Source organism: Papio anubis, chromosome 1, assembly GCF_008728515.1.
Source record: "Papio anubis isolate 15944 chromosome 1, Panubis1.0, whole genome shotgun sequence".
NCBI lineage: Eukaryota > Metazoa > Chordata > Mammalia > Primates > Cercopithecidae > Papio > Papio anubis.
The window spans coordinates 6,620,417-6,638,021 of record NC_044976.1 but is presented as its reverse complement, the minus strand read 5'-3'; the positions used below and the strand labels follow the sequence as shown (position 1 = coordinate 6,638,021).

The 17,605-nt window shown below is 41.7% G+C and overlaps 2 protein-coding genes across 23 annotated transcripts in view; both read right to left on the bottom strand.

Moving 5' to 3' along the window:
* Positions 1 to 1,427: 1,427 nt before the first annotated feature.
* On the bottom strand, positions 1,428 to 11,667 carry VAMP3 (vesicle associated membrane protein 3). Of its 2 annotated transcripts, none has more exons than XR_002520895.2 (5): positions 9,700 to 10,015; positions 9,387 to 9,456; positions 5,562 to 5,720; positions 4,703 to 4,754; positions 1,428 to 3,267 (listed from the first exon to the last, which is right to left on the bottom strand). XR_002520895.2 is itself a non-coding variant. In XM_003891051.3 (5 exons), coding segments are annotated over exons 1-5 (303 nt in total). In that variant the 5' UTR covers positions 11,537 to 11,667; the 3' UTR covers positions 1,428 to 3,247. The 2 variants fall into 2 exon arrangements, 1 of the variants encoding a protein (XP_003891100.1); XM_003891051.3 differs by lacking the exon at positions 9,700 to 10,015 and adding an exon at positions 11,535 to 11,667.
* Positions 11,668 to 13,224: 1,557 nt separating this feature from the next.
* The window catches only part of CAMTA1 (calmodulin binding transcription activator 1), a 953,012-nt gene continuing 948,631 nt past the window's right edge, over positions 13,225 to 17,605 (bottom strand). For 17 of the 21 annotated variants that reach the window (XM_031668378.1, XM_031668406.1, XM_031668499.1 and 14 more), the window contains one exon: positions 13,232 to 16,466. In XM_031668378.1, the coding sequence (XP_031524238.1) occupies positions 16,434 to 16,466 (33 nt within the window). In that variant the 3' untranslated portion in view covers positions 13,232 to 16,433. Of the gene's footprint in view, positions 16,467 to 17,605 lie in introns of all 21 variants that reach the window. The other 4 variants (XM_031668331.1, XM_031668354.1, XM_031668438.1 and 1 more) reach the window with 1 other exon arrangement.

Genomic DNA, 17,605 nt, shown 5'->3' with positions numbered 1-17,605 from the left:
AAGGTGTAAAGCCCTTTAAAAAAAAGTCTGAAAGCTCGGTTTAGATTGTATCTCAACACGTCAGAAATGAAAGGTACAGTGCAGAGTGCCGCCCCTCTCTGCTGCCTGGTACAGAAAAAATACTCAGTATTTGTTGGATGAATGACATTGTATGCAAAGGAAGCGGGGAAAAGTGAAGTGGGTGAGTGTTCATGTTAGGTGTTGAATAAACCACCTTATCCTTCCAAGCGGTACGCTAGGTTGACTTGCTCTCGACTCCGAAGGTGGGTTTTGTCAAACTGCATTCGTTCAGCATTTATTGCGTGCAGATCTGGGTAGGGACGCTTGGAATCCCAGGGGATAGAAGAGTGGACCAAAGTCCCTGCCACCCACGGAGTTGACGTTTTATTGAGAAAGACAAACAACCCCATAAATAAGTTCATAAAACTTAAAGGGATGTGTAGAAAACAAGCTACTGGAAGGAAGAGTAACTGGGAGAGAGGTGGAGGGGGGAGGCCAGAGCCTCCCGAGATCAGCGAGGCAGGCCTCTGGGAAGGCGGATTTTAACCTGAGATGAGAGGCGCCTGCCGCGGATGGGGAAGTAGAGCCTGCACAGCTGAAAGTACCTGCAAAAGACCTTTGGAAAGAAGTAAGTTTGCTGATGAGAAACCGAAACAAACTATCAGGTCTCTTTCTCCCTCAGGGCTTTCTTGCCTGTTTTCATTCATAGCTTAACTCTGGCCTTCAAGCCACATCCTGATGTTGAAAGTCTCAAGGGCACAAGTCTCTCCAGTGTCAACAGCTAGCTATACTTTGGCGAAGTACTTTGCTTGGAGAAGAGATAGCTGGAGAGTCGGATGAGGTCGGAAAGTTAGAAAGAACCAGATCATGGTGGGACCTGTAATTCGGGAAAGGGACTTGGATTTTCCTATTGTGAACATAAGCAAAAGTCCTCTTCCACCCCTATTATATTGTTTCCTAGGGGTTCTAGAGTCAGAATGGAAATACATTCATGGGGAAAATATCTACATGAACAAAACAGAGCCATGTGTCTGGGGATGTCCCTCACCCATCCAGACTTATCCCAGGGTCCATGTCAGCAGCCATCTAGTCTACCACATACACGGTCAGCTTGCACATCCCTTTTGAAAGACCATCTATTTAGGGAACTCCAAAGCCAAATCCTGAATTTTAGTAATTGTGTAAAAGCCAGTTTCCTCATCTATACTAAAAAGCACTTCTCAGAAGGGGAGTGGTTTGCTTCTCTTCACTGGGGTATGGGGAAATGCTGGGTACTAAAAGGTAGAGTACCTAGAGAGGGGCTGGTGAGAAAAGGGGAGAGAGTTTCAGAGCTTCTAAGGGACAGGTATGGGGAGCAGCAAGGAATGGCAGTTTCAGGAGTTGGATCAGGCACAGCTATTCCTCTACAAGAAACACAGGTGCCACAATCATGTTTATAAACACTTTATTTAGGTCACTACAGTGGGTAAGTTCCCAGCTAAGTGCACAGATACAAGCGAGGTATTTCTGGGTTAATGCAGGAGCCAGTGGGTTACATGGGTCTGAGCTCTGTGGCCAAGGGGCGAGCACCAAGGTTTCAGAGTCACACCCGGCCAGAGATCCTGCGCTGAGGGTGGGCTAGTGTCCTAACACTGCCAGCTGCTTTCTTCTCACAGCTAGCCACACTGCAAGGCGTGTCTTCAAAAGTAAATCATTTCAGCGATGTTAAGGGAATAGATGTTAAAGAAATGGAAGTTGTGTCCTGGTGCGCCTCAGCTGTTGCTGCTTTATAAGTCTTAATATCATGTGAACAAGAGTTTTAGAATATTCCAGTAACAATGAGCCACAGAGCAATAAAGTCTGTGTCTTTCTCCCTCAGTGCCTCCTTGCCTGTTTTCTTTCATATCTGAATTCCCATCTTTAAGCTGTGTATCCTGATGTTGAGTCTCATGTATACAAGAAAAGTTTCTCCGATGACAAAGTTTCTTTGACGACAACAGCTACTTCCAGCATTCCCATCAACAGCATTCTCTGCAGTTGATGGTATCAAAGCAAAGGTCTCTGGTTGGCTACTCTCTGTGAAAAGAGTCGTTCACCCCTGACCAATGCCTAATTGCAGGCATAATTTAGAAAATGATTTAGGAAGCAGATGTGACTACAAATAGGAAACAAACTCCAAAAAGTTATCGTTTATCTTCATATTTGGGCCAGATAATGATCAAGTTCACAGGTGGTCTTACTTGAGGCTACAGAATTGTTGCTTGCATAATTATCAGAAACATGTTGGAGTCCACAGCTGATAATCTGCCAACTGCTGGGTAAAACTCTTCTGTCCATAGGAATGAGACGGTCAGAGTCTACCTCAAACCTTCTCTAACCCCCATGCAGAATACTGAATCAGAAGAGGAGCCACACTGGCTACAGCCTTTCAAAAGGAGGAAAGGCCTGTTAAGATGTACAAGTTTCATACACAAGGTAATGATTTTAATTCTGAAGGGGCACCTTGAGTTCCATTTGGCAGGTTTCTGAATTTAACTATCAGGAATACACTTAAGGCCATTTTATCGGCATTTAACTTTTTGGCAAAATAGAAGCTTTGGTCATAGCCATAGTTCTATAAAATTTTTTTAAAGGAGGTTATTTCTGATTAAACAACATTTTTAGCAAGTGATACATAATAATAACAACAACGTAAACATCTTCAAATCTAATGCAAGAGCAAAAGCTCTTCACCAGCGTCTTAAATACAGCGAGAGTCAGTAGTGCTTACAACAAGTAGAGGGTTCTCTTCTAGGGAATCAGAAAATTATCAAAATAAGGCACAGCCTGTTGTTATCACAGATTTGTGTTAGGCAGTAGTGTTTTTTTCTGGAAGGCACAAGTTGGAATCCGATTACCCAAAGTTTTAAAATGTGGTTCTGAAAATAATGCCGAATGACAAGGGTAACTTACTGGGAGCAATGGCAATTAATTAGTGACAACATTACATCTAGATTATAGCACTCTGGAACTTAAGAAGGCCTCTTCATCAGCCCATACATAAATCTGTAAAGGCACTGTGCAAAATGTGGACGGGGCTGGCCTTACTTCTAATTTGGAGTGCATATTAAAAAACAAAGGCACGTTTCCTAGAAATTCAACTTTAACTAACACACACACAAAAAAACATTTTAGAGATAACAGTAGGTAAGCTTGATAATATAGCAGGTTCTAAGTCAAAAGTCTTGAAGAGGTTTCTTGAACAGCAGTTTTGAGTTCCGCTGGTTCTTCATGAAGAGACAACCCACACTAAGAAGGAGAGACGCAAAAAGGCAGGGGAAACAGCAGGTTAGTCTCTCAGTGCGAATCCCAAGCCAACATCCAATGCTGCGGTCTAAATGTGATCAGAAATTAGACTGGGCTGATTTCCTACTACTGGCTTCTCTCCATTCTACAGAGGGCTAGAGGAAGGAGACTAGAGTCAAAAGGATCCAAGTAATTGTACCTTCCCGCTAAAAGGAAACATCCACTAACATCCATCAATCAATGAAAGAAGTCATGTTTCGGTTCTCATATACTGGGCTACAGATGGCAATGAGTTGTTTGAATATTATATAATAATAGTTGTATGTGTGTGTTTGTGTATACATATATATTATTTATATAGCTATTATTTTTATTATTATATGCTAGGCACCAACGTAAGCAATTTTTATTTTATTATTATTTTTTTTTTGAGACAGAGTCTTGCTCTGTTGCCCAGGCTGGAGTGTAGTGGGACAATCTCGGCTCACTGCAAGCCTCAGCCCCGGTTCACTTCATTCTCCTGCCTCAGCCTCCCAGTAGCTGACTACAGGCTACTCGCCACCATGCCCGGCTAATTTTTGTATTTTTAGTAGAGACAGGGTTTCACCATGTTAGCCAGGATGGTTCAATCTCCTGACCTCATGATCCGCCCGCCTTGGCCTCCCAAAGTGCTGGGATTACAGGTGTAAGCCACTACGCCCAGCCAATTTTTATATATTTACCAGATCTGTCCTTTAACAAGCAAACAAGCAGGTACTATTATTATCCCCATTTTACAAATGAGGAAACTGAAACCCAGAGATATTAAATTGTTTGTCCACGGCCATACAGCTGGATGGTGGTGTAACCAGGATGGATCACAGTTACTCCATGCTTTTAACCACTACGTTACATAAAAGTAAATATATGATAAAAATATATTCAGAGAAAAGAAGTGGAAATGAATAAATTTTCCCTAACTTCAAAGGATTAATGTTTATATCAAATATCAAGACTTAAAACTCAAATACCTAAAACATTTATTAAAGAAAACTGAAAACCTTGGAATAAATGAACCTTTCTTTTATTTTTTTTGAGAAAAGGTCTCACTGTGTCACCTAGTCTAGAGTGCAGTGGCATGATCATGGCTCACTGCAGCCTCGAATTCCTGGGCTCAAACAATCCTCCTGTCTCAGCCTCCTGAGTAGCTGGGACTTACAGGTGTACACTACCATGCCTGGTTAATTATTAACAATTGTTTGTAAAGATGCTATGTTGCCCAGGCTGGTCTCAAACTCCTGGCCTCCCAAAGCTTTGGGACTACAGGTATGAGTCACCACGCCTAGCCAAAACTAACATTTCGGAGGGAAATTTTAATCTGAGTTCTTGTACACAAAATCAAGGGTCTGTGAACACATGGAGAAGACTTTTCCAATCAGTTTAGAGAAGGGTAACTCACCGATGATGATGATGATGAAGATAACCAGAACAGTAATCCCGATTGCCCACATCTGTAACAAAACATATATCCATATCACATTTCAAATGCAGACATAACGTGCTTGCTGAAGAATATCATATAATATTCGTCTAGTCACTGAAAGGGAAATTCAGGTGCATACAGTCTGGAAGAATTCATAATTTCTAAAGCCTAAATTAAATGTTCTCAATTAGGGCCTGAAGGTAACTTCCCTGGTTTTTAAAAGATGTTCAAATGATGTGTGGCCTCTAGCTAGGCATTTGTGTGTGTATACAAGTTTTCCACATATGGAAAGGCTGCTCAGCTTGCCCTGTGTCTCAAAATGTCACTTGTAAACAAGGCAGAGGACAGGATACATCTGGATCTGGTCGCAGCACGCTGACTCGCTGACTGTATAAAATCTGCTTTGGCTCGTGCTCCTGGGCGGGCTGCTTTCTACTCTTCTGTTGGGCACACTGTGGCTTTCTAGCATTTCTTTCCCTTGACCTTGGAACCATTCACAGAACTACACGAAAACTAACCAATTCCAGCCCTCCCTATGTGTTTGGGGCCCTGCTGGGGTAGAGGGTTGGGAGGGGCTGATGACTGTGAGTGATTTTGGATATTCTTGTTCTACGTGCATCTTCTGAAGATCAGCCACAACACATAGAGGATTCCTAGGGTGAGGCTGGGAAAGGGTATGTAGTCAGTGTTTCAGATTCACAGTGGACCCACATTTCCATGTGGAGGAAGTCAAACCCACCTCCCAGAGTCATGAAAGTCCATTATCTGTAGCCTGTTAATTCTCTGAGAATGGAGAAGGGGGCTTAAATGTAAAGGTGAGTTAAAAGATAATTACCTTGCAATTCTTCCACCAATATTTCCTCTTCAACTTGGCTGCGCTCGTTTCAAATTGAGAAGCGCCTGCCTGCAGTGCATCTGCACGGTCGTCTAACTCAGAGAGCTTCTGGTCTCTTTCCAGAACCTTGTCCACATTAACTCGCATTATGTCCACCACCTAGATGAGTGTGATCACAACAAGTAATGCACAAAGAATGGAGGAATAGGGCCAGGTGTGGTGGCTCACGCCTGTAATCCCAGCACTTTGGGAGGCCGAGACGGGTGGATCACCTGTGGTCAGGAGTTCGAGACCAACCTGGCCAACACGGGGGAAACCCTGTCTCAGTACTAAGAGTATAAGAAAATTAGCCGGGCGTGGTGCTGGGTGCTTGTAATCCCAACTATTCAGGAGGCTGAGGCAAGAGACTCACTTGAACCCAGAGGGCGGAGGTTGCAGTGGGTGAGATTGCACCATTGCACTTCGACCTGGGCGACAGAGTGAGACTCCGTCTCAAAAAAAATAGAGGCACAGAGACTTCAAAGACAATCTATGGGCACATTGTTCTTTCAGGTCAGCACTTTATTACTTTGAGCCAAACTTTCACTTTAAAAAAAAATGAGCTCACTCTTTCATCATCAAAACAATCAGCATATTAAGGATAGAAGGGAATTTCTTTAATATGATAAAGGGCATTTATGGGAAAATCCACAACTAATATCATGCTCAATGGTGAAAGACTTCCCCCCTAAGATCAGGAACGAGACAACGATGCTCACTTTCACACTGCCACTCAATACTGTACTGGAAGTTCTGAACAGAGCAATTAGTCAAGAGAAAGAAAAGGCATCCAAATTGGAAAAAAAGAATAAACCTATCTGTATTTGCAGATGATTCTCTTTATATAAAAAATACCAAAGAATCCACAACAAACTGTTAGAGCTAACAAATTCAGCAAAGTTGCAGGGTACAACAACACATAGAAATCAGTTGTGTTTCTATACACCAGCAACAAATAATCTGAGGTGGAAATTAAGGAAACAATTGTGTTTACAATAGCATCCAACAGAATAAAATACCTAGGAATAAATTTAACCAAAAGGCGAATGACTTGGACAATGAAAACTAGAAAACATTGCTAAGAGAAACTGCTAAGAGACATCATTAAATGGGAAAACATCCTATGTTCACACACTGGAAGACTTAATATTGCTAAGGGGGCAGTACTCCCCAAAGTCACTTCCCAATTTCAAAACTTAATACAAAGCTACAGTAATCAAAACAGTGTGATACTGGCATAAGGACAAACATATAGACTGATGGAATAGAACTGAGAGTCTAGAAATCAACCTAAGCATTTATGGCCAATTGATTTTTGACAAGAGTGCCAAGGCCATCCAACAGTTTTTTCAATAAACAGTGCTGGGCCAGCTGAAGAGCCAACATGCAAAAGAATGAAGTTGAATCCCTACCTCACCCTATATACAAAAAATAACTCAAAAGGGATCAATAATCTAAGTGTAAGAGCTAAAGCCATAAAACTCTTAGAAGAAAACATAAGGGTAAATCTTCATTACTTTGGATTTGACTGTGGATTCTTAGATTTGATACTGAAATCAAGAACAACAAAAGGAAAAACAGATACACTGGACTTCATAAAAATTAAAAACTTTTGTGCATCAAAGAACATTATCAGGCCAGGTGCGGTGGCTCATGCCTATATTCCCAGCACTTTGGGAGCCCCAAGCAGGTGGATCACCTGAAGTCAGGAGTTCGAGACCAGCCTGACCAACATGGTGAACCACTGTCTCTACTAAAAATACAAAAAATTAGCTGGGCAAGGTGGTGGGCGCCTGTAATTCCAGCTACTCTGGGGGCTGAGGCAGGAGAATCACTTGAACCTGGGGCTTGGAGGCTGCACTGAGCTGAGACTGCACCACTGCTCTCCAGCCTGGGTGACAGAGCAAGACTCTTGTCTCAAAAAAAAAAAAAAAAGATAAAAATTAAAAAAGAACATTATGAAGAACGTAAAAGACAAGCCACAGAATGGGAGAAAGTATTTGCAAATCACATGTCTGCTAAAGAAAGATTTAATATCCAGAACACATAAAAAACTCTCACAACTCAAAAACAACCCAATTAAAAAATGGGCAAAGCCTGAACAGACATTTCTTTAAAGACACACAAATGGCCAATAAGCACATGAAAAGATGCTTACCATCACTAATCATTAGAGAAAGGCAAATGAAAACCCAAAGAGCTCAGTAGGATGGTTATAATCAAAATGGAAAACAAGTGTTGGCAAGGGTGTGGAGAAACAGGAACTCTTGGACATTGCTGGTGGGAAAACAAAATGGTGTGGCTATTGTAGAAAACAATTTGGCAGTTCCTCGTAAAATTAAACATACAGTTACTATGATCTAGCAATGCTACTCCTAGGTATATATTCAAGATCAATGAAAGCATATGTCTAAACAAAATCTTTCCTGTGAATGTTTATAACAGCATTATTCATAATTGCTGAAAGATGGAAACAACTCAAAGACTCATTAACAAATGAATGGCTCAACAAATTGTGTATACACATACAATGGAATATTACTCAACCATAAAAAGGAACATGGTACAACACGTTACAACTTAAATGAATGCGAAAAACTTTGTGCTAAGTGAAAGAAGGCAGACGCAAAAGGCCACACACTGTATGATTCCTTTTATATGACATATCCAGAACAGGCAAATCCACAGAAAGAGAGAGCTGATTAGAGGTAACAAGGAAATGGGAGGAAGGGGAAATAGTGAATGATTAATAAATGGGTATGAAGTGTTCCAGGGTGATGAAAAAGTTTTGAAAATGGAAAGAGGTAACTACGGTTGCAAAATATTACGAATATACTAAATAACACTCAATTATATACACTTTAAAATGTTTAGTTGTATGTTATGGTAATTTCACCTCAATAAAAAACAACCCTCCTTAAAATTCCTTTGGTTAAAAAAAATTCCAATTTGATTTTGTAAGTCAACAGAAATTTCAGGCAGGACAGAATTACAATGGGTTTCTTACTGGGAAAATCTAAAATTTTTAGAAGTTCATGAACAAAACCATCAGATCAAAACATTACTATATTATTTCACAACAGTATCTAACATAACTTTAACCGTTTTTTAGGGCAGCTAAATGCAGAAAGACCGAAACATATCTGTTGGACAGTGACAGCTTTTAGGAATGTGGAAATACTAGTCTGAATTTCTCAATCTTTTGCTGTGGTTCTCCACATACAGTGCAGAACAAAAGATGAAGGTCCTCTAGCTCAAGAATTCTACAAATAGAGATTTGCTGGGCTAATGGAGTTTGACAGTATCTACTTTGTGTGAGTCAATGGACAGCCATTAGAGATGAATTCTACAGAGAGGCTTGCTCAGGCTGGATAACTAGTAAGTGGACAAAGCATTTTGATAAAAAATCTGATCAGAAGAACTAGTCTTGGCTTGAGCAATCTAAAGACCTAATCCTAACATTGTATTATCCTATTTTATAAAGTGGTTCTTGGGGAATACACTCAGGGAGTGGTGTTCATGTTTTAAGCATATGATGTTTTTATTTTTCCTGAGCTAAATGTTATGAGCAGGTATGTGATTCTACCACAGGAAAACAAGCATGAAACCTAGAAAGTTTGACTTTTGCTTAGATCTTCCAGCACAGCAGGGAGCAAAGTTTTGTTACAATTATGATACAGTCAGAATTTGCTTTACATTCACACTTTCATGATACTTTTTCTAAACAGATTTCCAGAGTGCTCATACTTGTTTAAAATTCATATTTCCAACATTTCAGAGCAATACCTCATCTACTTGATTTTGTGTCTGCTGAAGTCTTCGATTACTGCCAGGGGCAGCAGTTGGACCTGTAGACCTGGAACATGTAAAGGCAGGAGCATGAGTAAATTACGATTCCAAATACATTTTCTTAAGTATAAAGATGTTACTCCGGGACTCTCACTGTTAACAATTTCTTACATTAGAACTAAAGCAGAAAAAGAAATTCTTCCTGAAGCAATGAACAAAAGTTTTAATTACATTTCTTCTAATTTCTCTATAATTTCCAAGACTGTCCCACCTACTAAAGGGACAAACGTGAAGGTTTAATAGGACCTACTTTGTATCCCTGAAGTATCTGATCCCACGACAGGTAAACTCTACTGTCCTTTTTTGAAACTTGTTCTAAGGCACACATCTGCTTGAACGTACCCAGTACTCTCCTGATCTTTTCATTGTGGCAGGAACTGTTTTCATAGTTATAAACAGTTATAGAATGCCCTTTTTCCAATATAGAAAAATAGATTAATTTACAGAAACAGAGTCAGGAACACTGGGATGCAGGGAGCGGTTGGTGTGAGTGGAAAGGTGTGTTGAAGCAATGCTTCCTCTTTTAGGAAGGTACTCTCTTTTTTTTTTTTTTTTTTTTTTCCCTCTTTTGAGAGACGGAGTTTCCCTCCTGTTGCCCAGGCTGGAGTGCAATGGTGTGATCTCGGCTCACTGCAACCTCCGCTTCCTGGGTTCAAGCAATTCTCTTGCCTCAGTCTCCCAAGTAGCTGGGATTACAGGCATGCACCACCACGCCCGGCTAATTTTGTATTTTTAGTAGAGACGGGGTTTCACCATGTTGGTCAAGCTGGTCTTGAACTCCTGACCTCAGGTGATCCGTCTGCCTCGGCCTCCCAAAGTGCTGGGATTACAGGCATGAGCCAGCGCGCCCGCCCCGGTAAGGTACTCATCTTTTAAAATCTTCATCAAAGGCTTTATTTCTCCCCATGCAGATCCTTCTTAACCACTCTGACTCTGAAGTCATTATTGGCTCCATTACTTGGAAAGTATCACTTTGGTTTTTCAGGTATAAAGTCCTGCCTCCTCGAATAGATTACAGGTTCCTGGGTCTTCTTACTCTCTTCTCTGTGTCCTAGATAGCACCTAGCATGTACCTTAGTATACAACAGTCTGATGGACTGTTTGAACAGTCACTTTACATCTGTCATGTGTCAATGACCAGGGCTACAACAGATCTCATCGCCGTCCTCACAGAGTTTAGTGTCTGGTAGATAAGTAAGGACCATGCCGTGGTGCTAGACTCTTCTCATGCATTTTCTCCTTCAACTCTCATAACTCTCTGAGGGGAATATTACTCCCATTTTACAGATGAGTAAAGTGAGGTTTAAAAAGTCAACACAGCTGGCTGCCGTACAGTTTGTTTTTAGATCAGGTCCTGTGTACCTGGGATCTAGATCTTAACCACTGTGATCTATTGACACAGCAGCCTCAGCAGGAACATTCGAGGGGGGGTCCCCAACTCCTGGAAGAAACCCGGGGCTTCCTCCGACGGTGAGCAATGAACAGAATGGAGGTGGAAGAGAGGGTCCTTGTGATTCTTAACCATGAGCATTCTCTGAGCGTTACCACTGGAAGCACCGGTTTGCAAGGGCCACAAGAGCGCTTTCGCTTAAGAGAGCGAAGGCCCACGGTTAAGTGATCTTTCCAGTGCAGATGCCCCTAGCCAGGCAAGGAGCTCTTGGGCCCACAGGGGCTCAGCACAGGGCCGAGGTCCTTTCTTTTGCAACTTCCGGGGCCCAGCGCAGAACTGGGCCGAGAGCCGGCCCTCCCGAACCAGGGCAGTCGTCCCCGTTCCTCTCCGGGACCTCGGGGACTAGAACGGGACGGGCGAGGAGCGGGGTGCGGGCGGGCAACTCACTTCCTCCGGGAAGCGCCTCGCCGCCCCGCCCTCGCCCCTTCCGCGTCCGCCCCATGGCAGCGGAACCCGCCCGGCCCGTCTGCGGCCCGCGCCCCAAGGGCCACCGCCCACCCCCAGGCCTCGGGATCCCCGCGCAGCCTCGGCCTGCGTCCGAGCGGCGGCCGGCGGCAACTGGGCGGTACGGCGATCCCAGCGCGAGCTGCCGCCTGCGGGGCCCGAAGCCGCCCGCGTCGCGCAGCATCACTCACATTTTGGCAGCGGCGGCGGCGGCGGCGGCGGCGAGCGAGGGTCAGCAGAGCGGCGAAGTAGGGACCGGAGGCCAAGGAGATGGGCGGAACGGCGCGGCTCCGGGCAAAGACGTCACTAGGCAGGGCCGGCGGGAGTGGGCGGGGCGCAGAGGGGGCGCGCCGGAAGTGGGCGGGGACGTCGTGGCGGGCGCGTCCAGGGCGGGGTCAGAGCGAGATGTCCCCTCCCTGGACTAGGTCACTTGGGAACTTGAGGGCCACAGGGGTCCCAGGGCGGTCCGGGCTCTGAAACGCAGAGTGCAGGTCAATACAGCTTCCTCTCCGCACCACGGCCCGCGCTGGCGCTTGGGGACGTGGTCTGCAAACGTGGTGCATTAGGCACTGGCTGGGGACTGTGTGGATAAGTGAGGGTGGGCGCAACTCATGTTATTCTGGGCTCGGGACCATTTCTCTCTAACAGTATTAGAGACAGATGATTGGCTTCTGCTGAATGTTCCAGATTAACCTAGTGATCCTGAGGGCACCATGTTTCTCTGAGAAAGTAGTTGAAATAGGAAGTCCATTTCAGGTATTTGTCACATGGGGTTGGGTTAGGTTCCCGCTCCTCATGTTTTCCGCGGTAACACAAATATTTGTCCCTGCAGATCATATTATAATCTGCTTACGAGAGCCTTGGCATCAAGACTGTAGTTCCTTCATTTCTGTATTTTTAGGCCCTAACACAGAATAGGTCCTCAGGTTTTGGTCGAAGGGAGGGAAGCACAAATCTGAACGCAGTGAGTTACCTTGTATATATTTGTCACTGAAATATTCCTACCAACACAGTTACCGACATCAAAAAATAAAACACTATAGGTGTTTGGTCATTGGTGGGTCTCTTAAATGAGAAGTGAAAAATACAGTACTTAAATACTATGCTGTTTTTTCCAACTCTAAATAGAATACTTCGAAATGGGAAACATTCGTATATATTCGAATAAACGAGACTGTCACAAAGGCGGTGGGATTTGAGCTGGGTACTAGCAGAAAAGAACTTTCCAGTAAGGGTTGGACAAACACCATGAACAAAGACAGCAGTGAAAACGGACGCAATGTGCACAGACCACCTACAGGGTGCAGGTTGGGTACAAGTGAAAAGAAGACTGAATAAAGAGGGTAAACAAGAAAAATGTCATTTGATTGTAGTGGGCCCTGGAAACCATTGACTCACGGACTTGGGAGATCCGTGCTGCACAATTTCTCTGGCAGTAGCGGCCAGATGGATTAGATGGAAGAGGGAGCACTAGGGAGATAAGGAGAGGCTCTGCAGTGAAAGGGAATGGAGCAGCGATGACACAATACTCAGAAAGGAGGACGTTCGTCATCGCTGGAAAATGCCTTTTAGAAGACTTCAGAGGATTGTAACTGAAAAGGTGAATTAAATTAGTGTCTATCTTTCAAATAACTGCACTGCCTTACACAAATGATTGATATGTTGAGAGGCGCCTGGAAAGATAGGCGAAAAGCTCTCTGAATGGTGGCTGGAAGACATTTTTTCTTTCACGGACCTAGCTGAAACAATGTAACATTCAATGTCAAAACATTACATCTGGATCAGAAGGAAATACTTGACATTATTACATACGTTTTGAAACACGTGTCCATCACCTTAGATCTCACTACCCAGTCACATTAAAGCAAAACACACACGTAGTATGGGGAAATTTTCATTTTTAATTTACAGCAGAAAGAATATAAAGCATTCAGAAAACATTTTCCATATTTTAAGGGCAATTCAAAACATTTTGCATGGTTTCCAGCAGCTGAGTTCTTCAACAGATCCATTGATTCAATGATGCTTTACATGCACAATTACAAAAATAAAACTTACAAAAAAGAAGACATCTAGACTAGTTTTACATGCAAGTCTCAGGGACCCCCCATTGGGCGCCAACTACTGTGTGGAACTGCCATAAGCGACCGTGCAGCCAGAGAGGGGTTCGTGTTAATTGTCTTTATTTCGTTCACACAGTACAGCTGATTTCGAATGGGTAACAAGAATAGCAATTAAATCTTCAGGAGATAGAATAAGATTAGCTATTACTTTTATAATGAAATCCTACTCCTGGCACTTGGGAATTCAGATTATCCAAGAAAGCTGCGCTTACCTATCATCTTATATTCGAAATTAAGAGTCATAACCAAGAAAAAGCGGTCAGAAATGCTTCGTTTCAGTGGAAGTGCCTTTTTGCCTCACCTAGGATTCACAGTTGTACTGGTAGGTTACACCGGTAGGCTTCAAACCTACTTCCTATCCCCTCCATGAGAACCCTCTTAATTCTATGGAACTCTCTATCATCTGTCATTTTCTAACGTATTCAGCTAATAATGTAACATGTGAAACATTTAAAAAAAAAAAAACGTGAGGGTTAAAGCAAATCCACTGAGGTCATTACTCTGGTCAAAGATCAGTTATTTGTACCATAATATATGGAATAAAGATATCTAAATTCAGTATTACTAGAGGATATTCTGAAAGAGCTGGCTTTCACGTTCTATTCTCGTTTATGAATGCAGTTGTGTTTGTAAATTACTCAGTGTCCTCCTATAGGTCAAACTGTGTAAAATAATAGGTATCTGGGGGACTGCAACAGCTGCAACATAACCCACACATTTAAGAACAAAATTGAGTCAGGTCAGTTTACAAATGTACAGGTGGCTACTAGTTGTGGGGCTGTCACTGTTGTCAAAGCCGATCACAAGCAGAAAGACATATACTGTACAGTAATTCGAGGTTGGCAGTGAAAGGAAGTAATTAAAAAACAAGTACAATTATAGAAAAGGCACCAAGAGCACTGACCCCAGTTTTTACCACAATCTTTTTGTATCTACCTTCCTTCCAAAGACACCAGTTTAAAAGCTTATTTGTGAATATTTTTAGGCTTCACAACAAGCCTTGAGTTTTAACTCACAGTTGGCAGCCAGAACCAAGAAAAAACATCTCAGCTTTACACCAACTGATCCTCAAACGTAACCTGGGAATTTTAAACTGGCATCAGCAAATGCAAACTTTATCCTCTCAATTTAACATTAGTAGTTTAATTGTTAAAAGCATCAGATTTCTTTGGCTCCTCATTATGTGGAAATAGTAATATACCATGCCATCTCTAAAAGACCAGTCTGCATCTTTTTCCTTTTTAGTTATTTTTTTGTGTGCAATTTTATTACATTTTCTGATTTCCAGCAGGAGATATGGAAACGTGACGTTTTTCTACTTTTCACACTATTTCTTTTGTCAGGTTTTTAAATCATTCTAAGTGTTCTTTGTTGGAGTGAGTGGATGGTGTTAAGCTACATACTGATTCATCTTATGATTATCTGTTTTGCAAAAGTAACTTAATTTTCTTAAGCAGTATTAGCATTCACATTACTTGGCACCATTGGCAAAAAAAATTTAAATAAAGTAAACTAAACTCCTGGTAGCCAAAATTAAATGTAAACATATCCTTTTTTTAAGTAATGTTACTCTGCCTTTTTTCCTAAGTCTAAATACAGTAGCTCTTTTTTTTTTTTTTTTTTTTGCAGTTTAGTCATGCTTTAGCAAAATGTTCTTCTAAAGAACATTTAAAATAAAGTACTCTTATAGTGAAATAAAGTTTTTTTGTTTCATTTTACAGACCATAGCCACTAATGCTTTGCTTTTGTTCATTTCTTTTTTCTTGATTTCATGCACATATCTCTTTGTTTTAATATATACAATATATACAAACAGTACATCCACATTTTTCTCGCTCATTCAGACAAAACTATACAAATAATTTTATCTTGCCATGTTATTGACCTTTGTGAATAAAATATTTAGCAATTAATATAATCCCTTTCAAATATTTTCTCACTTTTCATTTCTACCTTCTATATATACACAGAAACTGCTCAGTTTGGATGAGATATAGCCAAAAACATGGAATTTACTGGCCAGAACGCAGCACCACGCTGATCGTTTAGGTGGCAAATGTCCAGGCAAGGTTCATGATTCCTTAGAATTACTACAGCTTCCAAGGTTACTAAAAAGGCTACATGCTTTATCAATTCTTAAGTAATTCTCATTGCACATGAAAGTAAGGCAAAAAAATTAAAGTGCTGAACATGAAAAAGGGGACAAGATGATTACTACCCTCGCAGGTTCTTGGAAGGTGGTGGGGACAAGAAAATAATTTAAACTCTGTGAGCTGCTTCTCATTATTTCCCATGCATTACCCGTTTACCACACACCTGCCCCTCTGCAAATTTCCACAAGACATTAAAAACCTGCAGATTTCAAAAGTTGCATTAAGTGTGCTGTAGAGATTAAAACAAACAAACAAACAAACAAAAATAAACAGTGAAGGAAATGAGAACACACGGACCCAATAAAGATTTTTGTATGATCTAAGCCCTCCACTGAGAATCAATCCCAAAGATTCAGCTTCTTGGAAATAACCGGCAGGTGCAGGAACAGCATTCTTTTTTGTTGCTAGTATAGCCCCACCTTTTCTTATCTATATTTTTGGTATAAATATTTGTACAGTTCCACACGATGTTTGAATACAGCCCTATATGAGAAGGAAATGGCTTCTTCCTGAGAAGAGGAAGCCTCTTTCAATTCCTCCTGGTGTCTTGATTTCCCGTGATCCAACAGAAGATTGAGTTCCAAGATGTCTTGCTGATCAAATTAAAAGTTGTCCATGAAAGTGCAAATGCAATGACCAAAACATTCCTGTTAAAATCCTGCAGCTGATCTCCCCAAAACTGCAGAGGGATTTTGTGTGTGTGTGTGTGTACGTGTGTGTGTGCGTGTGTGTTGTTGCATGTCTCTGCTAAAAACAGAAATGAAAACAGTCTGAAAAGCAATGTCACATTGCTAAGGGATGCTGCTGTATGTCTTCAAGTTCCTTGGCCTTTTTCAATTCTTTCACTCTGGAAGAGAAACAAAACAAAACAGCAGGCGATAACTCTATAGTGAATTGCGACCAAATAAAGAAAAGGGGTATTACCACACCCTCTGAACTGAAGAGCCAAGACTAAAACCCTTTTTGAGGATTGATGGCAAAAGAAACTCCTGTGAAATTGTTGGAGAAAATATTCAAAGAAAAGATGTGACCCTTCTTAAGGTGAAAAAAAATCATTCTAAAGCTTTGCTCTACATCAAGTGCTCTAATACAGCAAAATCAAAGTCTAATGTATTAAATCAAGTGTGACAATCACATGTTTATCTTAATAAAAATTTATTCAAATAACTTTCTTTTTAGTCTGGTGGACCACCATTAATGTCCTATCACTCCATGTGATGTAAATTAGGAAAACTGTACATGCATTTATTTAGCTTTTTTTTTTTTCTTTTTTTTGAGACAGTCTTGCCCTGTCGCCCAGGCTGGAGTGCAGCGGCGCCATCTCGGCTCACTGCAACCTCCGCCTCCCGGGTTCATGTCATTCTCCTGCCTCAACCTCTCGAGTAGCTGGGGACTACAGGCGCCGTGCCTGGCTAATTTTCTGTATTTTCTATATTTAGCCACCATGCCTGGCTAATTTTCTGTATTTTTTGGTAGAGATGGGGTTTCACCGTGTTCGCCAGGATGGTCTCGATATCCTGACCTTGTGATCCGCCCACCTCGGCCTCCCAAAGTGCTGGGATTACAGGCGTGAGCCACCGCGCCCGGCCTATTTAGCTTTTAATATATCTAAGGATTAAGCTACTATTGCTTTGTTCATAGACTCAAGATTGTTAGCTTTCTTGAACCTAATCATACATCTGTACAACTCTACTCCTTCACGCAGGTTTTTGGAGGCTTTGATTTTTATAATTCCTTACTTTCCTCCCATTCCACATTATAACTTAAAAAGACATTCAGGTTCCTCTTCCCAGTGATCCCAGATGGATAGCCATAGGGTGCGATACTGATAAGGTACTTTGTTCTATTCATCAAACATACTGTAGTAAACAAATTTAAGTAACGTTGTTATAGACTGAGCCATGGAAAGTTCACATCAGCAAATTACTTATTAATTATCACTGCCGATCTGTAATTTTTAATATAAAAATCAGTCTCAGTTTTTTT

Coding starts and splice junctions, on each gene's coding strand:
- VAMP3 (XM_003891051.3), bottom strand. Junction 4,755..5,561: donor ATTGGTGGAAGAATTGCAAG/GTAATTATCTTT, acceptor GTTTTGTTACAG/ATGTGGGCAATCGGGATTAC. Junction 3,268..4,702: donor CTTCATCATCATCATCATCG/GTGAGTTACCCT, acceptor TCTCCTTCTTAG/TGTGGGTTGTCTCTTCATGA.